This window comes from Gopherus evgoodei, chromosome 13 (assembly GCF_007399415.2).
Source record: "Gopherus evgoodei ecotype Sinaloan lineage chromosome 13, rGopEvg1_v1.p, whole genome shotgun sequence".
In the NCBI taxonomy this organism is placed as follows: Eukaryota; Metazoa; Chordata; order Testudines; family Testudinidae; genus Gopherus; species Gopherus evgoodei.
Window position 1 is genome coordinate 23,509,712 of NC_044334.1, and position 19,673 is coordinate 23,529,384.

Sequence of the window (19,673 nt, forward strand, 5' to 3'; positions counted from 1 at the left end):
AGTCTATGATAAAAATTGCAGGAGCTGTCAACCTCACTACCAAACACAACTGACTAATAATGAGACCAATAGACTCTGAAAACAGAGCAGAGTTGAAAGAGAAAAGCAGTGTGAAGAGTTACACTAAATTTACAAACACATGGATCTGCAGGGAGGCTGAAAAATACAAAAGGACTCTTTGGCTGCGATGCAAAAAAAAGTTCTTTGGGCCTAGGGAACCCCTATTTGAAAGGAAGGGCATTGATTTCAGCCTGGTTCACACTTTATGTAAGATGATTAACTTTTTGTGTGTTAGAGGTAAAGTATTGTAAGAAGAAGAGGTAAATGGAAGTTGTGTTTCTCCTCCTTTTCCATCTCTCACTTTTTTTAAAAAAGGATCTTTAATTCATAAAACTGGAAGCAAAGCATAAAACCCTTGGCTAGGCTTCTCGCTGCTTGTCAGTCTGGTAGGGGAAGGAAAGGTCGACCTGTAGTAACAGTAATAACAGATCAAGTCTCCATCCCTAGCAGGCAGCCCATGGTGCTGTCTGAGAGGAGCACCAGAATCCCAGTGTTATTCTAGCCAGCTACAGCACAGGAGATGGTAAATGGGGCTGGGAAATGATCAGTTAAAGAGGATCAGTTTTTAGAAGATGGAATCCTGCCTTTGAAAGCAGACAGGGGGTTTTCATGGATTCCAGGGAAGCAGGGTTCAGGGTCCAGATTATCACACATGGCAGGTGCATCCTGGGACAAACCAGTGAAAGGGAATGTGGCCTTGTGGTTAGAGCAAAGGGCATTAATAGCAGTGAAATTCATCCAGGCTATTAGAATTCCTTTCTCAGCTCCACTCAAGGGGCAACCCTGGAATGGCAATGACCAGATAATGTCCTAATTGCCAGCCTTCCCCACCTCTATTGTCAGATTCTACAGGGAAGCAGGAGGGATGAAAAAGTTAATCCAGATGCCAAGGAACGACAGGCTCCTGGCATTGAATCCAATGCCTTTAAATCTTTGGGAGTTTAGAAGACCAGCACAAGGCCTGTGAGCCCCTGAAACTGTAATTAAAGGGTCTAAGTGCTGCATTGGCCTTGCCCAGGCCCTTTTCCCAGGGGAGTTTCACCCAGGCACACATAAAAAGCTCCAGGTGCCACCCTGTCTTCTCCAGAAAGATGCTTCTGATTCAAGGGAAAATGGGGGCGTCCCTTTACCAGGGTGGAGATCAACAAAAATGTGAGTCACCTCATCCCTGCTTTGCTTTTTCCCAGGGAAATCTCTTACTATTGACACAAATCCTGTTGGAACACAACGTTAGGCGAGCACGACCACCCAGCAGATAAGTGGGGCAGGTAGCAAAGCCCCAGGCTACCTGTAGGTGGCGCTTGATTTACCCATCATGCATGACGAGCAGTAATAAAAGGGCCCTCCTGGATCGATAAAAACATTTACTAAATCTCTTCTCAATATCCCTGCCTGCGAAGAAACTGCTTTCATGCAGGCAGGTTAATACCTAATTAATTCATTGGGCCTTTTAACATTTCATGGATATTAGATCACCTATCAACAAGAGAAGCAAAGCCAGACAAGCCTTGCTTAAATAAATAAAATAAATCGCTCGACATGACAAAACTAGGGATGGAGAAGCAGGGGGTGAACCCATCTCAGCCTTAGCAGCCAATAGGTGGGTCGGAACTGGCGCAGAAAATAGGAACTTTCACATGTGTTGCCGTTTTAAAGGCAAGCGATGACAGTAATGCAATTCCATTATCCAGGGACGCCCAAGAGGATTCTCCATTTGCCATTGTTCATTTAAAACACAAAACCAAAACACAATTACAAGCAGAAGAATGCGACACATGAATAATCCAGCTGTAATTGCAAAATATATTTCCAAACATTAAATAAATTTTTTTTCCATCTCAGCGCAAACAGAAAAAAAAAAAAGCTTAACTTTTTATACAGGAAATTAACTCGATGTTGCTAAGTGCAACTAAATTAGTGCTTGAGGGCAGGCACTGTGTAATTTATGTGGCTGCAATAAGCACTGTCTATTTACTGATGGCTGCTGTTTGGCAGGCTGCAGCCTACCTGGAAAGCAATGGATGTTGAGAAGTTCTTTTAGCATCTCATTAGGTAGGATGCAGCAAAGAGGAGAACACCCAGTTTTGGACAGCTCCAGCGCCTGCTGCTCATTGATCATCCAAGCTGCAGAGTTTGCCATGGGGCAAATGTTGGCTCTCCTGGATTATCGTTTTTCTGTATTGCCATAACACCTGGGAACTCCTGCTGAGACTGGGCCCTCACTGTGCAAGGACCGTAGAATTAGTGCAGCTGAAGCAGAATTAGAAGAGTCAAACAAAGTCCTGTCTTGTTGAAGTCAGCTATATGCAAACACTGCCATTTACTTAAATGGGAGATGCAGCTGTGCACCCACAGGCACTGTGCAGCCCCTAATTGCAGCACCGGGGAGCAGATCTTACTGTTGCACTAACTCTGTCAAAACTGGCTTTGATGGAGTCCTGTGTTTATCACATCTGGCTGATTCCAGATCAAATCAGCTCAGTTTATAAGTGAAAGACGTATCTCACAGCCAGTTCCTCCTACTCAGCCTGAGCTTGGAGTCAAGCGTTCGTCTTTCCACTAGCAAGCAAACCAGGCCATCAGATACACCCGGGCAACCCAACTTCTGCTCACAGCAACACCTGGGCTAACCCACTCAGCTACATCGGTGAAACAACAGGCCTGATTTGACCATGTGTCCCGCAGGAATTTCCTGGCTGCTGTTGTGTGAACAGGCAGAGGCTCCACTCGACCCTGAGCCTCATTACAAAAGGAGAAAAAACATCTTTTCATGTGTAAACTCTGCAGATTGTCCATGGAATCAGAGACCCAAGCTAAGTGGCATGCCACGCTGCTGGGGCAGGAGTTGCTTTGCAGAGGAACAGAGCGCTAAGGAAGGAGAGGTTCCTGCTCACTGCTTTAGTACTTCTACTGCTCAGTTTTCCTCGTGTCACCATATGTCTTTGGGAGATTAGCCTTTTCACATGTGGCTGCCTTTCATTTTTTGCGCAAGGTGAATAAGACCTAGAATCTAAATAATTGTTGCCCATTCCAGAACAGTGGGGCAGAAGAGGTTACGTTTCTGAGGCAGCGGGAACCACCATTGCCAGCTCAGTGACACTGCTAAGAGAAACAACTGGAATCTCAAACAGCTGCATTACACAGGAGGTTAGGCTAGATGATAGAATGGTCCCTTCTGGCCAAAAAAATATGAAACTATGGAACTCACTGGTCCCCAGGTTTTTGCCAGGAGGCACTTTCCTCCTGCTTTGTTCCAAGGGATGAGTCATCAACCTGGAGGCTAAGGGTCTGCAGATGGCTTGGACCATGTCACAGGTCTCAGTTCAGGAATCTTCATTTCCTGCCATCTAAACCCATTTTCTACCTCCTAGAGTGATTCAATTTAAACACAAAACCCAACCTGGGTGGGGAAATGTTCCCTTGAGATCTGCATGTGGAGGGGACCCGCCCATGTACAGATCTCCCCATTCCCGCATGGACAGGGGAGGTCAGTTATCTTCCCTCCCCTAGATCACATGAAGAACCTTCTGCATGTCCAGGTTGGGAATCTCCCTCCACGCTCAGGAAACCTCCCCTGGGTGCAAGAGTTCCCTGCCCCTCCCCTTTTGAGTACACTGCTTGGGAGCGGGGGACATCCCAGCTGGTGCAATGTCACAGGACCACCGAGCAGCTTGCTCTGAGCCACTGGTACAGCCTCAGAGAGCATGAGCTGTGGGTGGCATCCCTATCTTGCTCCGTAAGGGTGCATATGTTGGGTACCACCATCATCCTTAGGAATGGGATGATCTGGGGAAAACTCCCAAGTTTTCACCCCTCTCCTGTAGATAGTTCCTCAGGATGGGTATTCCCTACATCCCATGCTTTCCCTAGCCACTGGGCAGTCTAGGCTGTGCATCAAAAATAGAGCTGAGGTAGCCTGTCTTTGTTTTCCCATGGAGAACATGTCTCTCCCCCAGCTCAATACCTGGATTTGCATTCCCCTGTGGGGGGCCCAAGGAAAAGAGAAAAGCTCAAGGCCATTTCCGAGCCCAGGACATCCCAGTGGGGGTTTGCAGTTCAAGGGATGAGTTCTTCCATCTCAGCTTATCCTCCTTACCCCCCTCTTAACCTCATATGAGGGACACAGTTCCCTTTCCATCAGGAGGGGGGATCTAGGGCAGCTGAATGAGGTGGCAGGTTTCCCTGCATTTTTAACAATAAGAGTAAGTGGACCACAAAGGCTAGTAAACCCCAGACCCACCTGAGGTTGGTGGGCTCTTAGGACATGTCTACACTGCAGTCAGAGGCGTGATTGCAGCACATGCTCGCATACCCTGGCTAGCTTTGAGGTAGCTAGCACAGATACCAACAGCAGTGAAACCAGAGCAGCACAGCTAGCAGCTCCTGTACATAGCCAAGGTCAGTCAGTCCATGCTGCCACGACTTCACTGCTGCTATTATTCGAGCTAGCAAGATCAAAACAGGCACATCTACCGGGGCTGCAGTCACACCTTGGATTGCGGCGTAGGCATGCACTAGGATTTCCAACGCAGACCTACTTTGGAGCTGTTTGCTCCCTTTTCATGCAGGTCTCAGCACCGCACGGCTCGGACACGTTTCAGGAAAGGTTAATTGGAAAACTCCCTTTTCCTGATTGTCTTCTTTGTTCTTTAACGCAACAAGCTGATCAATAATCCATTTACTTAAGAAAGCACTTCTCCCTGCGTCCCAGGGGGGCTCCAGCCCACTTCACAGCTGAGTGCAAGTGACCCTCACCAATGGTCAAGCCATTCCAGCTTGAACTCTAGGGAGGTCTCTAAACTCATCCCACAGCAGCACCAGAAGGTCAGGTGGCGGTGAGGGAGAAGTGAGATGGGAGAGGGGATTAATTTCTTCTTTTGTTCCAGGATGATGCAGGGGTTTTTACTAGAGAACGTGCTCCCAGTCCCCTATAGCTTTAGTGGATTTCAGACCCCAAAGGGCTTGATCTTTGGTACAGCGAAGCTGAGCATGGTAGAATATCATAGAATATCAGGGTTGGAAGGGACCTCAGGAGGTATCTAGTCTAACCCCCTGCTCAAAGCAGGACCAATCCCTAGGCAGATTTTTGCCTCAGATCCCTAAATGGCCCCCTCAAGGATTGAACTCACAACCCTGGGTTTAGCAGGCCAAGGCTCAAACCATTACACCCCTTAGCATTACACCACCTTTATGGCCCACGTAGGAGCTCCACTACCACATACCTTCCTTGCTGCCAGAGTGGAGGCAGAGGGGCTGGTTACTGAGAGGGGGTGGTCAGGACTAGTGCTGTCTGGGGAAGGACAACTGTGTTTCAGGGCAACTGTCAAGGTTTTGAAATGTGGTTTAATTCGACACTAGAGAAAGACAGACCACTTATAGCCTGGTGGCCAGGTCACAGGCCTGGATGGTGGGTTGCCCAGGGTCAAGGCCCTGACTCACAAAGGTTGGCCTGATTCAGCATCAGATGGAATGACAAAGCAGGGACTTGAACCCAGATCTCCCAGAGTCCAGTTACACAGCCCACAACCGTGAGCCTCCCAGCGTGGGCCGGCAGACTGGGGGCTCATGCTAGCGCTCTACAAATAGCTGCACAGACAGCGCTGTGGAGTGGCAGCTCGGGCTGGGGTGCGCTAAGAGCCTAAACTGCCGTTTCAAGGAGTTTTCTACGCAGCCCAAGTCTATGGGCCTGGGCTGGGAGGTTGTGTAGACATAGCCCCATATTCCAGACCAGTGGCCTCACTGGCTGGCTAGCTCCCTGACTCCTCACAAACTTCTCACTGAAGCCCAGTCAGTGCAGCAAATTGTTCCGGCTAAGTTGAAAGAGCAGATTCCGTTTCAGCTAGTGGTCGGAGCGGCTAATCGGGGCACTCCTACACCATGCTGATTGGGGGCTAGTTTATGTAGCTGTCGCAGCTGGTTTATGTTCAAGGCATTCTCAGGTTTCTCTAGCTGTGCAAGATGCAGGAACTGCACAGAGCAGCCACGTTATAGGCCACCCTCTTCACTCCATCCCATTGATGCACAGGGGAGTGACACTGGCTGGGAGAACGGGATTTCTCCCAATTAATTCATAAGTCAGACAAGAGTTTCTGATTAGCACTATGCTATAGAGGATGCAATTGTATCTACCACTGGAAAACCTAAGAAACCAATTACAGGGTTAAATTCTGTAAGACGGGCAGCTGAGCAGCTGCCAAGTGTGTGACTAAACAGAAATCCAGACAGGTCAACTTAATTTTTTAATTTGGCTAGCTAGGCTCCTTTCTGCTGCCCTCCGTTTCTACCCCTCTCTCCTAGATAAGGCTAAAGATGCTCCCTTCAGCTGGCCAGGAATATGCTGAGGAAAAAAAGCTAATCCACTGAGCTTCATCAAATCACAGACAAAACATTTGGGAAAAAAAACATACCCGAGAACAGAGATCTGCCTGCAGAGATGTTTCTAAGAGGAAATATCTGAAACCTTAGAGCAACTTTCCTTCTAGAACGGAGAGCAGACGCATACAGCTGACACATATAGATCTAATGAATAAGTTAGGAAGCGCATGAAACCCTAGATAACCCTGTCCGCATCCTAGAATGACAGTAATGTAACCTTGATCCTTCCGCTCCATTCTTGCTGTAGAGCACTGGGGATGCTGTTCATAGGACAGACAGAGTTCATAGAGGAAGCCTGCTTAATGCTGGCAAATGTTTTAGATTTATGATCTCTTGGATCACTAGAGAGATGAATTCTCAGGGCTCACAGCACACAGACCCTAGAAATAGGATGTTTTGCTCACATTAAAAAAAATAGAATCAGTGTAAAATACTTATGAGAATACCGTTCTGCAGCCAGAGGCCAGTGATCTTCTTTCCCTTGTGAGTAGCTCTCACCTGCCTTCTAAAGAGAAAGTGTCAAACAAATGGTGCCCTCATTGATACCCATGGAACCTACTGACTTCACAGAACTCACGAGTGTAACTTCACTATTTATATCCCGGTAGCACCTAGAGCCCCCAGCTGAGACTGAGGCACCCTGATGCTATGGGTTGTACTGACACAGTGAGAGGCTGTCCCGGCCCTGAAGAGTTTACCATCTAAACAAACAAGACAAATGGAGGAGGGAAAGGTATGTTTCTACACTTGACAGCTGGGGAACTGAAGCACAGACAGATTAAGCGACCCTGCCCATGGTTACACAGAGTCTGGGGCAGAGCAGGGAACTGCCTCACAGTTTCCTGAGTCTAGTCCAGCACCTTAACCACAAAGCCATCCCCTGATGGATACGAGTGAGGGCAAGATTTGGTTTTGTGGGAGGCAAAATGCTCATCTGCAGGAACAGAACCAGAGCCCCAGCTAGAGAAGCAGAGGGTGGCTTTGCTGGATGGAGTAACTGAAATTTGTTACTGGGAACAATACGAACCTAACATCTGTGGCAGGGCGTTTCCGTGGGGACGGACAGATCACAGGGATTATCACATTTCCTGTGCATGGTATTGCTCTTCTGCAACATATGCTGTGGGAAGACAAGAGGAGCACAATTCTGACTTTGCATGGAGATATTGAACCCTCTCAGCAAGAATGCTGCTAACAGAGAGCGAGTTCAGAGACTCTGTTCCATGGGGTTAGCAGCAGAATTGGCTTGTGTGCAAAGAGCCAAAAGTGGAGTTTATCAGACCACTTTTCCTGTTACATTAAAAGCCTTCTACACCTAAGCACAGATGGTTCCCTCCCTCCCACTGGAGTGTTTATTGTCTTGTAAAATGAAAGAACACTTGCATTTGCTAACTTTTAATGAAGCCTGAAAATTATCACATCCTCCGTTTCTCCACATAGCCGTCAAACTAGAAATAAAGCCCTGGCAAATCAACAGCCAGGAACATTTAGTCCATAGTATCTGAATATTTGTTGTGAATAGTCCCTCATCAATATGAATTACTTAATCACCATTTTGGAAGCCTGGTATTGTTCCTGTTACTTGGGCTTGCTTTGTTTCTATGACATCTTAATTCTGTGTTTTATTTCATCTTCGATTGTGACATATTTAAAAAGCAAGGATCTTTCGGTGAAATTCAAGAGAAAGCATAGCGTTTAGACACAGCTCTGGTAGCTATGTGCAAGTAATATAGCCTGGTGCTTGGGTAGAAATTGTGGTTTCTCTCATGCATGAAGACAGAATATACTCTGAATGCTTTCTGTGGAAACTAGATTTGCTGTTCTTATTTGGAAGTCTAAGCAGTGTCTTTTTCAATTTCCTAATCTGATTGATCACAATCAGAGAGATTGTAAATTTCACGCTTGTCCGTAACAAGACATGCTCCTGCAGCTGGTCTTCTGACACCGCCAGTTGAAAGTCTGCATTAATGTAGATATACATCACAGGCGGCAAAAAGCAGGACAGTCTGGGGAGGCCGTTCAGAAAGCAGCAGACCGTCTAACATCCTGACGTGGGGGGAGGCGCCTTCCCCACCACCAAGAGGGGAATGGAAATAGCTTTTCCCTTCCCTCCCCCATTCCTGAAGCTGAAGGACCGAGAGAAATGCAGATTTGGTGAAGTGCAAACAGCCCTAATATTAGAGAGCACGACACCCTGCTCATGAATTAAATTGTCACTGCACTTAGCTTGAACTGTTTTATTCTCTGGGGAAGTGTGTCTTACCAATTAGACACCGTGGGCCAAATTCTGTGCTTGGTTACACTGGTGTAAATCTAGAGCAACTATTGAAGCCCTTTGGATGACTCATTCCAGTGATCATCCTGTTTCCTACCAAAGGAACTTTGCTGATTTCAATTGAGCCACCTCCCTGTAAAGCCAGAGGAACAGCTGCGAATCGAGCCCAGTGGATTCACACTGGTGTGGCTGTAAGCGGAAACTGCCCCAGGAGAAATATTGCTGCAGACTTTTGAAATCCAGCACTTGATACGTCACAGCATCAGGAGCCGTATCAGCTGTTGTAAACTGGTATAGCTCCTTTGACTTCAATGGCTTTGCTGATTGCCACTGGATGAAGATCTAGCCCCAAAGATATAACATACAAGTATTTAGGGCCAAATCCTAGGAGTTACCAAATGCCCTCAACCCCAGTGATTGTGGTGGGAAGTGAGAGTGCCTGACATCTTGCAGGACTAGGCCCTCTGCCCCATGGTGTTAGCATCAGGAAGTAGTCCTGTCTCAACATCTCCCTCTCTAGCCCCTCAGCACGATCCGTATTTAGCCAAACGGGATCGTCATTAGCTTTGATCTAATGTGTGAGAGAAGAGACTGTTTTCTGCGCATAGTAATATCCCATTATGGCGGCAAAGTAAAAGGGCAACACTTCAGAAGAGACTTACTAATTACTCCCTTGACTTGGTAACTGTGTTCTCTGCACTTGTGGATCAGCCCCCCACCCCCAACCCATCCTACAACATGCCAGGGAGGTGGGTCAGAGAAAATCAAGTGATCAACTTGCATGCTTATTTGATTAAAAAAATTCAAATGGTACATGATGCCATGAATATCAATGTGTAAAGCTTGAGTGGAAGCATTTACCTTCCTGTCCTGAAATGGTGCCTCAACAACGTGCTCTGATTATTTCTGACAATTCTGACACCAGAGAGGAGCACCATCTAGTGCCTGAAGCACATGGACTGGGGGTCAGAAAAACCGCACACGCTTTCCAGTCTCTGCCACTGATAACTGTGACCTGGGTAAGTCACTTCACCTCATGGGGAAACTGAGGTTCCCTGTAAATTGATTATTAAAACAAAGTAATAATCCCACTCAGAGGTGCTGCAATGTTAATCTTGGTTTCTAATCCCAGCTCTATCACTGATGTGCTGACACACCTTGGACAAGGCATTTCAGCTGTGTGCCTCAGTTTCTCCTTCTGGAAAAAGGGCTAATAATATGCTTCAAGGATTCAATGCTTAAACTTTTAAGATCTTCAGATGCAAAGTGTTCTAGAAGTGCCCACTGTTAGTGTCCTTAGAGATAACATGAACCTGCCCCATAAAATCAAGAAAATGGCAACAAAAATTTCCTTGTTAAATTCATGTTTAAGAAGAAAACAAGAAACCAGTTCTGACACAAAACTGCATCAGTTTCTTCCAAGCTCAGAGCCACTCATTATACAGCACTTGTGATGGCCCACAGGCTGTCAGAAGAACCCCTCTGAATACGTGCAGCACAAACCTTGCTTTGAATTACTAACCGCTATTTTGGTTTGAAGTCGCAATCCTTGGTTGAACCAAACGGGTAGAAAGCCATTCTCATGTTCTATCTATAGAAAAGCTGTGACTCACTTTTTAGAGATCATAATTCTGCCCGATGCATTTAAACTACTTCTTCTCCTTCCCTTACTAGTGACAGAGAAGCTAGAGGGTCAGGACCTACAACACAAGGAAGAGAAAGCCACAGGATGTGTTTTACCAGTGTGTGTCTGTAATTAACTGAGAGCTACCACCTTGTAATCTGAGTCTTTGAAATTTAGGAAGCAAATTGGTATATGAATGCTTGTTTTCTCAGCTGGAATAAACCACTAGGGCCTCCTTACATTACTGTACAAGCATCTGACTGAGGAATAAAAACACTTTAAATAAACCTTTCTAGACTATTCAGGCCTGATTTTCCAGAGGTGTTGAGCTCCAAAAACACCACTTGGAGGCAACAGTAGCTGCAAGAAATCAGCCAACCATACATGGAAAATCTATTGCTATGTTACGAGACTGACAGATTTTTTTTCTGCCTGTAAACATTGTTGTGTAGTTAGCATCTATGCAAGGGGCTTGGGTTTATCCTGGGGGTGTGCTGGAGAGCAAGTAGGGGTGCAGCCCCCATGGCAACTAATCAGTGACTGATCTGTGCAGTTGGCAGCCCCGCTCCCCCACTGGACTGACTGGCACTGTTCAAACCCTAATGGATCCTGGTAGCCTGGGTGTCATGGGGGAGGGGAAGGGTTCCGTCTTGCATGTGGGCTGCCCAAAATCCCTATGGAGACCCTGCTTGCACCCTCCTTTGAGGGTTACTTGTCTGAAAGAAGGTGGGAGAGGGTAATGGCAATGGTTCCACCTCTCTCTCCCACCCCCTACCGGCAGGTGAAAAATGGAGACTATGCTGTTCCTCCTTCAGGGGGGGCAGGGTGCGCTGCCCAGGAACCTGCAGAAGAACACTGGCTGATGGCATTAGAATTCCTTCTTGGCACAGACTGCTGGGTGCCCCTCTGTACCCTTCTAACCTGCCCAGTACTGTGCATGGCCAGGCATGTAAGGCCAATCCCAAGCGTTGGTTTTCAGCACATCAGCAAAACTCTGGAAAGAGGACAGTAGCTGGCACACAAGGCTGGAGTCTGGGTCAGCTTCTCTGCTGCCCTGTGCCAGCATCTACACCTGTGCAAAAACCCTGCCATTCTGATTGGGTAGCAACTTGCCCCCATTTGGTATAGGTACATGATTACACAAGGCATGGGGCAGTGGGAATCAGGCCCCATCTTGTCTTCCTGCATGGGCTCTATTTGGAAGATACAAAGTAACTGATCCTTTGTGAATGCAACCAATAAGACACAGCTTTTTATAGGAGCCCAGCTGCAATAATGCTGCATTACTACTTGACACATGAAAATGTCTGTATTTAGACTCCCATTTCATCCGAGTCCACCTATTCACAGTGAGCCAGTTAGTTGCTGTGAATGAAAGGGGAGCAGATCTAAACCTAAATTGGAATCTTCCTAGGTCCTCTCCAGAGTTTACAAGTTAAAAAAATATTCACCTGCATTTTTACTGACTTGGTGATAAGTTCAGGGACAGGGGTGCTAAGCAGGCAATCATTCTATGGGTTCCAGGGTTTAGAGTTAGAACGACAGCAATGCAGGTTGGATCAGTGGGAATTCTGGAGGTTCTAAGAGGATTTCTACAGAATCTAGGGGTGCTGGCTCTAGAGAGATGTTGCTATAGTTGGCTTTAAAGCACGATTATTTTCCAGAACGGATATGGGGTTCTGGGGGGCAAAAAGAGATCCGGGGTTCTCAGTATGCTAAAAAAGATTTGAAATAGGAGGGCTATGGAATTCCTTTTGAAATATCTAAAGCCAAATCTTTAGCAGATGTAAACCAGCACAGATCTGTTAACTTCAATGGAATTGTAATGATTTGTATCAAATGAGGATTTGACTTCTAGAATGTAAAGGTGGGAAGAGGTTAAAAAAAGAAAATCCGGCTGAAGGTTTTAAAAATGCTTATAGGACAGACGGCGTAGCTGCTGGCACAACAATAAAGGGAGAGGCTCTGGAGTAAGCGCTGTGCTGTAAGTTTCCAGGATAATATACAATCCAATCATTTTCTTCTGTTACGAACTGCACGCAACTCACAGTATTCCTCAGTCATCAAAGGATGAAATTAATGGCAGTAACCCAAGAAAATGAGAAACCCTGACCTTAAAACACTATACTATACTCCTAGTTCAAAGCAAAGAAACATTTTCACTTTTCATGGCTCTCAACGTTATTTTATTTTATTCAGTTAGTTCAGTTCAGTTCAGTTCAGTTCTTTTATCCTGCTGTCCCTGCATTTTGATTGATTTTTTTATGAGAAATCCTCTGAGGAATTACAGATAGACACCTACACACTTATTTGTTTAAACATAAATATCAGTTCAAAAGCACAAGAGATTGGAATAGGCATCAACAGCCATCATCTCTCTGTTTCAGCCTTCATAGACACCTCAACCCCTCCCCTCAACAATAAAGGACAAAGATACAGACGTCAAGTAAAACATTGGCCTCTCTGTTAGACAGCTGTAGACCAGTGTGTTCTATTGTTACTAAATAAAATACCACAATCAGATGTCATTATCTCATGTTCTTTAAAAAATGAAAGGCAGACAAGATACTGAATCATTGCAGGTAGCACAACCTACCACCTTTAAGTTTTAGCCCCAGGATGTAGCAGGTTATGTCAATGCCAGCTTCGCAGATTTGGGTATTTCCAGGATATTTATGCACCTGCCTATTCTTGTTACTAGTCATCCAGAAAAAAAACCTGCTACAAACCACTAAGTTACTGATCACGAAATTTACAGGGACACTTTAGCATAAACTCAGAATTAGAGTTAAGTGAACTGGTTTGCAGGGGGTGGTGTACAGCAGTGGTTCTCAACCAGGGGTACATATATCCGGGGGGTATGCAGAGGTCTTCCAGGGGATACATCAACTCATCTAGATATTTGCCTAGTTTTACAACAGGCTACAGAAAAAGCAGTAGCAAAGTCAGTACAAACTAAAATTTCATACAGACAATGATTAGTTTATACGGCTCTATAAACCATGCACTGAAATGTAAGTGCAATATGTTGTATTCCAATTGATTTATCTTATAGTTATATGGTAGAAATGAGAAAGTCAGCGATTTTTCAGTACTAGTGTGCTGTGATATTTCTGTATTTTATATCTGATTTTTAAGCAAGTAGTTTTTAAGTGAAGTATAACTTGGGGGTACAGGAGACAAAACAGCCTCCTGAAAGGGGTACAAGTTGTCTGGAAAAATTGAGAGCCACTGGGAATTAGTTTCCTGTTTGCAAGTTATCAGGAACCAGACTTGGATTTTCAAGACTTGGAGGTCCCCTCACCCCCACCCCAACAAATAGGCTATGCAAATATATTCCAGCATTCACCAGGACCACTGCTTCAGACTATTTACTGGTGGTACTGGTCAGTGGAGTCACACGGTATTATTAAAGCACAAAGATTGGATGACTCCTAAAAGCACAAGGTGAAGGCTCTGGGCTAGTACCCTGGGGAATACAGATTTGCAGGAACATTTGTGATGCTTAAGCCTTCTGCGCACATTTCTCTGAACAGTTGTGCTTATTTGTCTGTACTGGGCCTGACCATGAAGGATGAGCAGACCCCAAAGAGAGCTTGCTGGTTGAACCTTCAACAGTTCTTGCATCATTCAGCCCGCTGTATCTCCTCTGGAAACACTAGCTCTTTGAGGATCCCTGCCTCTTTTAGGAGCTTGGAGCAGGAGTTCACCTGAGCTGTTTCCCATCTAGAAGAGCTAAGGACTTGCTGGGGCTGGGATGAAATAGCAGGACAGGGCTCATTATGGGAACCACTTTGCTCAGGGTTAATTCTGAAATGATCCAACTTTGACCGTGTCACCTGTAAGCAAGTACTAAATCCTTCCACCTGCTCAGTCTTCCTTCGCCACCGACCTTCCTTCCTCCAGGGCAGGTCCTTGGTCTTATTTCTCCCATTTCCTTTCATTCAAACCCCGCCACAACAATTGACTAGCGGCACGCCTGACCCTTCCACCTCCACCCCAGCCAGTCTGGTTCCCCATGCGGTAACTAGCCAACTCCACTCAGGCGGACAGTATCAGAGGGGTAGCCTCTGGATCTATAAAAGCAGCAAAGAATCCTGTGGCACCTTATAGACTAACAGACGTTTTGGAGCATGAGCTTTCCTGGGTGAATACATCTGACGAAGTGGGTATTCACCCACGAAAGCTCATGCTCCAAAACGTCTCTCAGGCGGACAGTGACCCTGACCCAGACCCAGACCTCAGCCTGGCACGAAGCGCTCCCCTGCCTTCCCCCTCCGGATCGCAGCAGCAAGAGGAGCTATTAGATGAGTTTCCATCCGTGGCTGCCCCAGAGACCGGTGTCCAGCTAGGAAACCAAAGCACTCACATGCCCCCGGCTGCTCGCTCTCCTCCGTGCCGGTACCAGCTAGGGTGACCAGATGGCCTGATTTTATAGGGACAGTTCTGATTTTGGGGTCTTTCTTATATAGGCTCCTATTACCCCTCACCCCCTCCCCGATTTTTCACACTTGCTGCCTGGTCACCCTAGCACCAAGGCTGAGTCTAGGGAAAGTTTCCCAGGGAGATAACCCCCAACCTACCCCCCATACCCTGCCGGACGCTGGCTCCCCCCCACTCCAGCCAAGCCCCAGCAGCGCAACGGGCTGGCTCAGCTCGCTCTGACCCCGGGCAGCGGAGCCTCACCTCGGCGGCGGCTTGCGGGCGGTGATGCTGGCGACGATGACGCTCTCGGGTCTCGGCGTGGCCACGGCTTTGAAGGTGCCTCTCCAGAACTTCTCGAAAAGCTGCTTCTCGCCCTGCTGCGCGCTGGCCATGCCCGGGGCCGGCCGGCCGGCCGCGGGGAGCTCTCCGCGGTGCTGAACTGCCGAGCCCAGGGCAGGGGCTCAGCGCCCTGCCCCAGCCCCAGCCCCAGCCCGGCCGCCCTGCGCTCCCGGCCTCTGGGCGGCTCGGAGCCGGGCGCCGACGCGCGAGGGGAGGCAGCTCAGTGTCTGCGAGCCCGAGCTTGGCTCCTGTTTTGTCTCACTGCCTCCGTGACGTGGAAGCGGGGCTGGTCATCGCCCCCCACCCCCGCCTGGCTCCGCATAACAAAAGGCTGCGGGGCGCGGGGAGGAGGCGGCGGGTGCCCGGGGCTGGCTTCGGCAGCGACCCGGGAGCGACCAGCCCCGATGGGGGGGGCGTGCCCCGTGCCCCGGGACCCTCCCCCTTCCCTCCAGGGGCCTCAGGGCTTGGCCTCAGCGGGGGCCCAGCGCTTGTCGGGAGAAGCCTTCGCCATCTGCTCTGCCTCCGGCGCAAGGGACCCGCGTTTACATCTGCTCCGAACAAACAAGCGCAGCCCAGGGCGCGAAGGAGCCCGGCCCTGGTCCAGTGCAGCTGGCAGCTCCGGGCGGGGCAGGGCAGCGCCCGCCCCCGGCTCGCCGAGAATCCGCACGCAGGGAGCGGCTCCTGCCAGGGCTCGGCGGGGAAGCGAGCCTGGCTGCTGAACTAGGGCAGAACCGCTCAAAGATGGAGTCCAGCGAGGGAGGGAAGAGACTTCCCCCGGGTTGTTGTAGCAGGGACTCCGGAGCCTGCAGGTGGCCCCAGGGGTGAGACGGATGGGGCAGAAATTCGGCTGCTCTCTGGTGGGCCCAAGCTTGCCCAGGGAGATGCTGCATTGGCTGGTAGCCAGGAGGGAACGATCACTGCCAAAACCCGGCACCTGGGAGCCCTTGGTGGGCAGCTTCTCTTTTTCTGGTGTGGCCCTGTGATCCCAAGGGACATGGTCACATCTTTATATGGGTTGTGAATTCCGCATCTTGATTATTCCAACTGCCCCCTCCCGCTCCAGCTCCAGGTGGCCAGAATGCCCACCCTGGTCACCTAAAGCTCCTTTTGAACCTCTGCCTCCCACCCAGCATCTACATACCCTTCAGACCTCTCCCGGTCACAGTCATGCTCCTGCCTACATCTTTGCTTCCCTTCTGCCAGCATCTCCAACCGAGCTGCTCTCTTCGCTACGGCGCTCGTGCTCACATCCCTGTCTTTGTGCCACCACCTATGTTAGGAACAGAAGCAGCCACCAGGCTGTACGCCACCAACCCCGTCCCCTGCCAGCTCCTCCAATAACTTCTGGAGATCCATGAAACCTGCTGGCAAGGCCAGCTCCCCTGCCTGCTCTGCCCTTTCACCACGCTATGCACACCCAGACCGTAAGTTCTTCAGAGCAGGGAACTCGCTTTTGCTTTGGGGGGGCACATCTCGGGTGCTGCCCAGCAGCTGCAGTTCCATGTTAGCAGAATAATGCCTTGGAGCTAACCAGTCCCTTTGTGCAAGCAGAGCCATCAGCCCTTGAAAGCAGTGACAGTGATGGGAGGCACTTGAGTGACCCCCTCTGCCGGATGCAAAGAGCAGGAATGACAGTGAGCAGGCCCCAGCTCTCAGTGGAGAGGGGGCTGAAAAAGCAGGGGTCAGACTAGGATCAACCTGGAAAGCAAGAGGTCCCAGAAACGTGCCCCACCAGGCTTCCTTCACCTGCAAGCTACCACTGAAAGCCCCTTAGGACAGGGTCACTTTAACCACCATGCTGGATATTCCAAGCATTCCTTGGGGGAGAGCTACCTGCACCCTGTCCATGCTGGCTGACAACTTGTTTTAAAGAAGAGTTTCCTAACACGTGGCACATGAGAGTAGTAGTTTGTGGCAGGGCTGCAGGTTCACATTACATGCAGTGACAAGGAGAGCTGTCCAGTCAGTCTAAACAAGCACCAAAGCCCCATTAAAAGTCAGCGAAGCCTCACCAGCTTACACCAGCTGAGGGACTGGCAGGGAGAAGGACTCTTCACAATTTACAAGTGGATTACTGGGCCTCTGGGCCATCTTCAGCTTGATTTTACCAGTCCCTGTTGGCTAGATTTGGAAGTCAGAATGGATCTAGACATCATAGTGATAAAAATGTGAATGGCTGCTTGCAACTGTTGGCCCTTCCATTATTGCAACCAACAGTGGAGTGGCACCGGTGGTAGGGCAGTGGCAGGAGATTTACACAGAAGATGCCAGTGTAGTCAAGGTTGTAGAGTCAGTTTCCTATGCAGGGCCATAGCAACAAAGAACGTGGCCCCCTCCGAACATATGTCCAGGGCCCCTTACAATGCAGAAACGATAAAAAGCTAAACAACTAAATTAATAACATTTATCCGCCGACCGCCATTATGAACGCAAATACACATTCTTTGAATGGGTCCAACTAAAATTTGAAACTGACCAACAGACAACTGATGTAGCCAATAGCATTATGATGTATCATAGTGACTTCACGGTTTTGTCAGTAAAACCGACATGGATTGTGCAATAGCGTCAATAAATGTCACTTACCTAGTTATACCTTACATTTTTTTGCCACTTTTAGGGGCCCCCTTCCTTGCGGGGCCCCCTCTGGTCGGAGGGTATGGAAGGTGCTCGCTACGCCTCTGCTCCTATGTTTGTTGCCTATGGTCAGGTGTCCTAAAATTCACTTGTTCTGCACTGTCTGGCTGTCCTGGAAGAGACCCTAAAGTCTCTGAACACCAATGGAACCAGGTTCAAGGAACAGCCAGAGCATGTCACGAATGCGACTCATTCAATGAGATACATAGGTGCTGGAACTCGGGATGCTTCCAGACCCCCTGGCTTGAAGTGACAGGTTTCAGAGTGGTAGCTGTGTTAGTCTGTATCAGCAAAAAGAATGATGAGTACTTGTGGCATCTTAGAGACTAACAAATTTATTTGAGCGTAAACTTTCATGGGCATTGTATGCTCAAATAAATTTGTTAGTCTCTAAGGTGCAACAAGTACTCCTCGTTCTTTTGGCTTGACATGGTTTCCACCATATACAGGGTTTGCAGTTTGATTCAATGGCTCCCAGCACCCCGACTGTACAAATTGTTTCACAGCCCTGATGAGAAGTATCAGAGGGGTACCCATGTTAGTCTGTATCCACAGTCATATGAGATACTTAACTTTGTTTTGAGCCTATGGAAGATACAGTGCCCCCTAAGGCTTTGACCACTAGGTCATCAAGAATGGACAGTTGGCACCCTAGGAATCAGGTTTAAAAAGCCCTTTTTATACATAGTCTCATTATCGACATCAATGCTATGTGCAATTGTACACGTTGGAGGTGGCTCTTTGATACCAGTAGGACTTGCTGAATTGTGGGCCTCTTTGTACTGAATACAATAAAAAAAAAGTCTTTAGAAAAATTGCTTCTTGTACCAGATACTTTGAAGCACCAGTAAAAGCAGCTGACCTTGAATGAATGAGACTTATCTGTATCATACCTTGGAATCTTACACAAAACATTTGTGTAAGCAACTAGAGAGTAATGGAACCAGGAACAATACGCAGTATGCATTTGTAAAGAACAAAAATCACCCCAGAGAATCAGAACCACTTTTTTGGAGAAAGCTAAGAGATGAAGGGAGTCTATAGATACGATAGATCTGGACTTTAAAGCTCTGATGCAGCACCTCACAGAACTCTGTGCAATGACCCTTTTATCACTGGGAGGCAGTGTGGCCTAGAAAACAGAACAGGGGACTCTGGCCACCTGGCTTCTATTCCTAGCTCTGACCCTAGCTTGCCGGGTGACCTTCGGCAAGTCATTTCCCCTCTCTGCTGTTTCCTCACCTGTAAAATGCAGACAATGATCCGGACCTCCTTCGTGAAGCACTTTGAGAGGTGCTGATGAAAAGCATTATATGAAAGTGAGGTATTACTGGCTGATGGCAGGGCTGGGACCCGAACCTTTAATGCTAAAAGCAGAGGGCTCTAGTGCTGGAGCTAAAGGAGTATCCCCATTAACGGGTAGCAGAACTAGGCTCATAAGGGATCAGGAACTACAGGAACACTTTGAAGCAGTGGTTTTCACTTGCTTGAAAAAAAAATGGAATTTGGCATGGGAAAGGGAGAGGTCAGAGTGAAAACTTGCTGGAGGATCACAGGTTAAGAATACCAGCAATGTGGCAAGTTGTGGAGAGGACAGAGGAATACAGAGGGGCCTAGGAAGGTTATGACAATTGGTAAAAAATGAGATCCAGCCTAATAAAAGAGGCTGTAACAGGACTCCTTTGTTTTCTGAGCTGGTGCAACTCGTGTGTACACAACCGCTCTGTGTCCTCTACTGAAGAGTCACACCTGTCCGTGTATAATGCACCACCTCTGTTGAGTGACCTACTGAAGCTGCTCTTGTTTAGTTCACGGGGTGGAAATCTGCATTTCTGAAGCCAAGAGTCGTGAACGTGAACACTTTGACTGCATGTCTATGGCTGACTGACAATTACAGAGTATGTGTTCTGTGGCCATAAATAGTTACAAAGACAGTTC

The 19,673-nt window shown here is 48.0% G+C and overlaps 1 protein-coding gene across 1 annotated transcript in view; it reads right to left on the minus strand.

Moving 5' to 3' along the window:
- The window catches only part of LOC115661082 (serine/arginine repetitive matrix protein 4-like), a 114,993-nt gene extending 99,821 nt beyond the window's left edge, over positions 1–15,172 (minus strand). The window contains exon 1 of the mRNA XM_030583209.1: positions 15,021–15,172. Within this exon, the coding sequence (XP_030439069.1) occupies positions 15,021–15,151 (131 nt within the window). The 5' untranslated portion in view covers positions 15,152–15,172. The remainder of the gene's footprint in view (positions 1–15,020) is intronic.
- Positions 15,173–19,673: the final 4,501 nt, after the last annotated feature.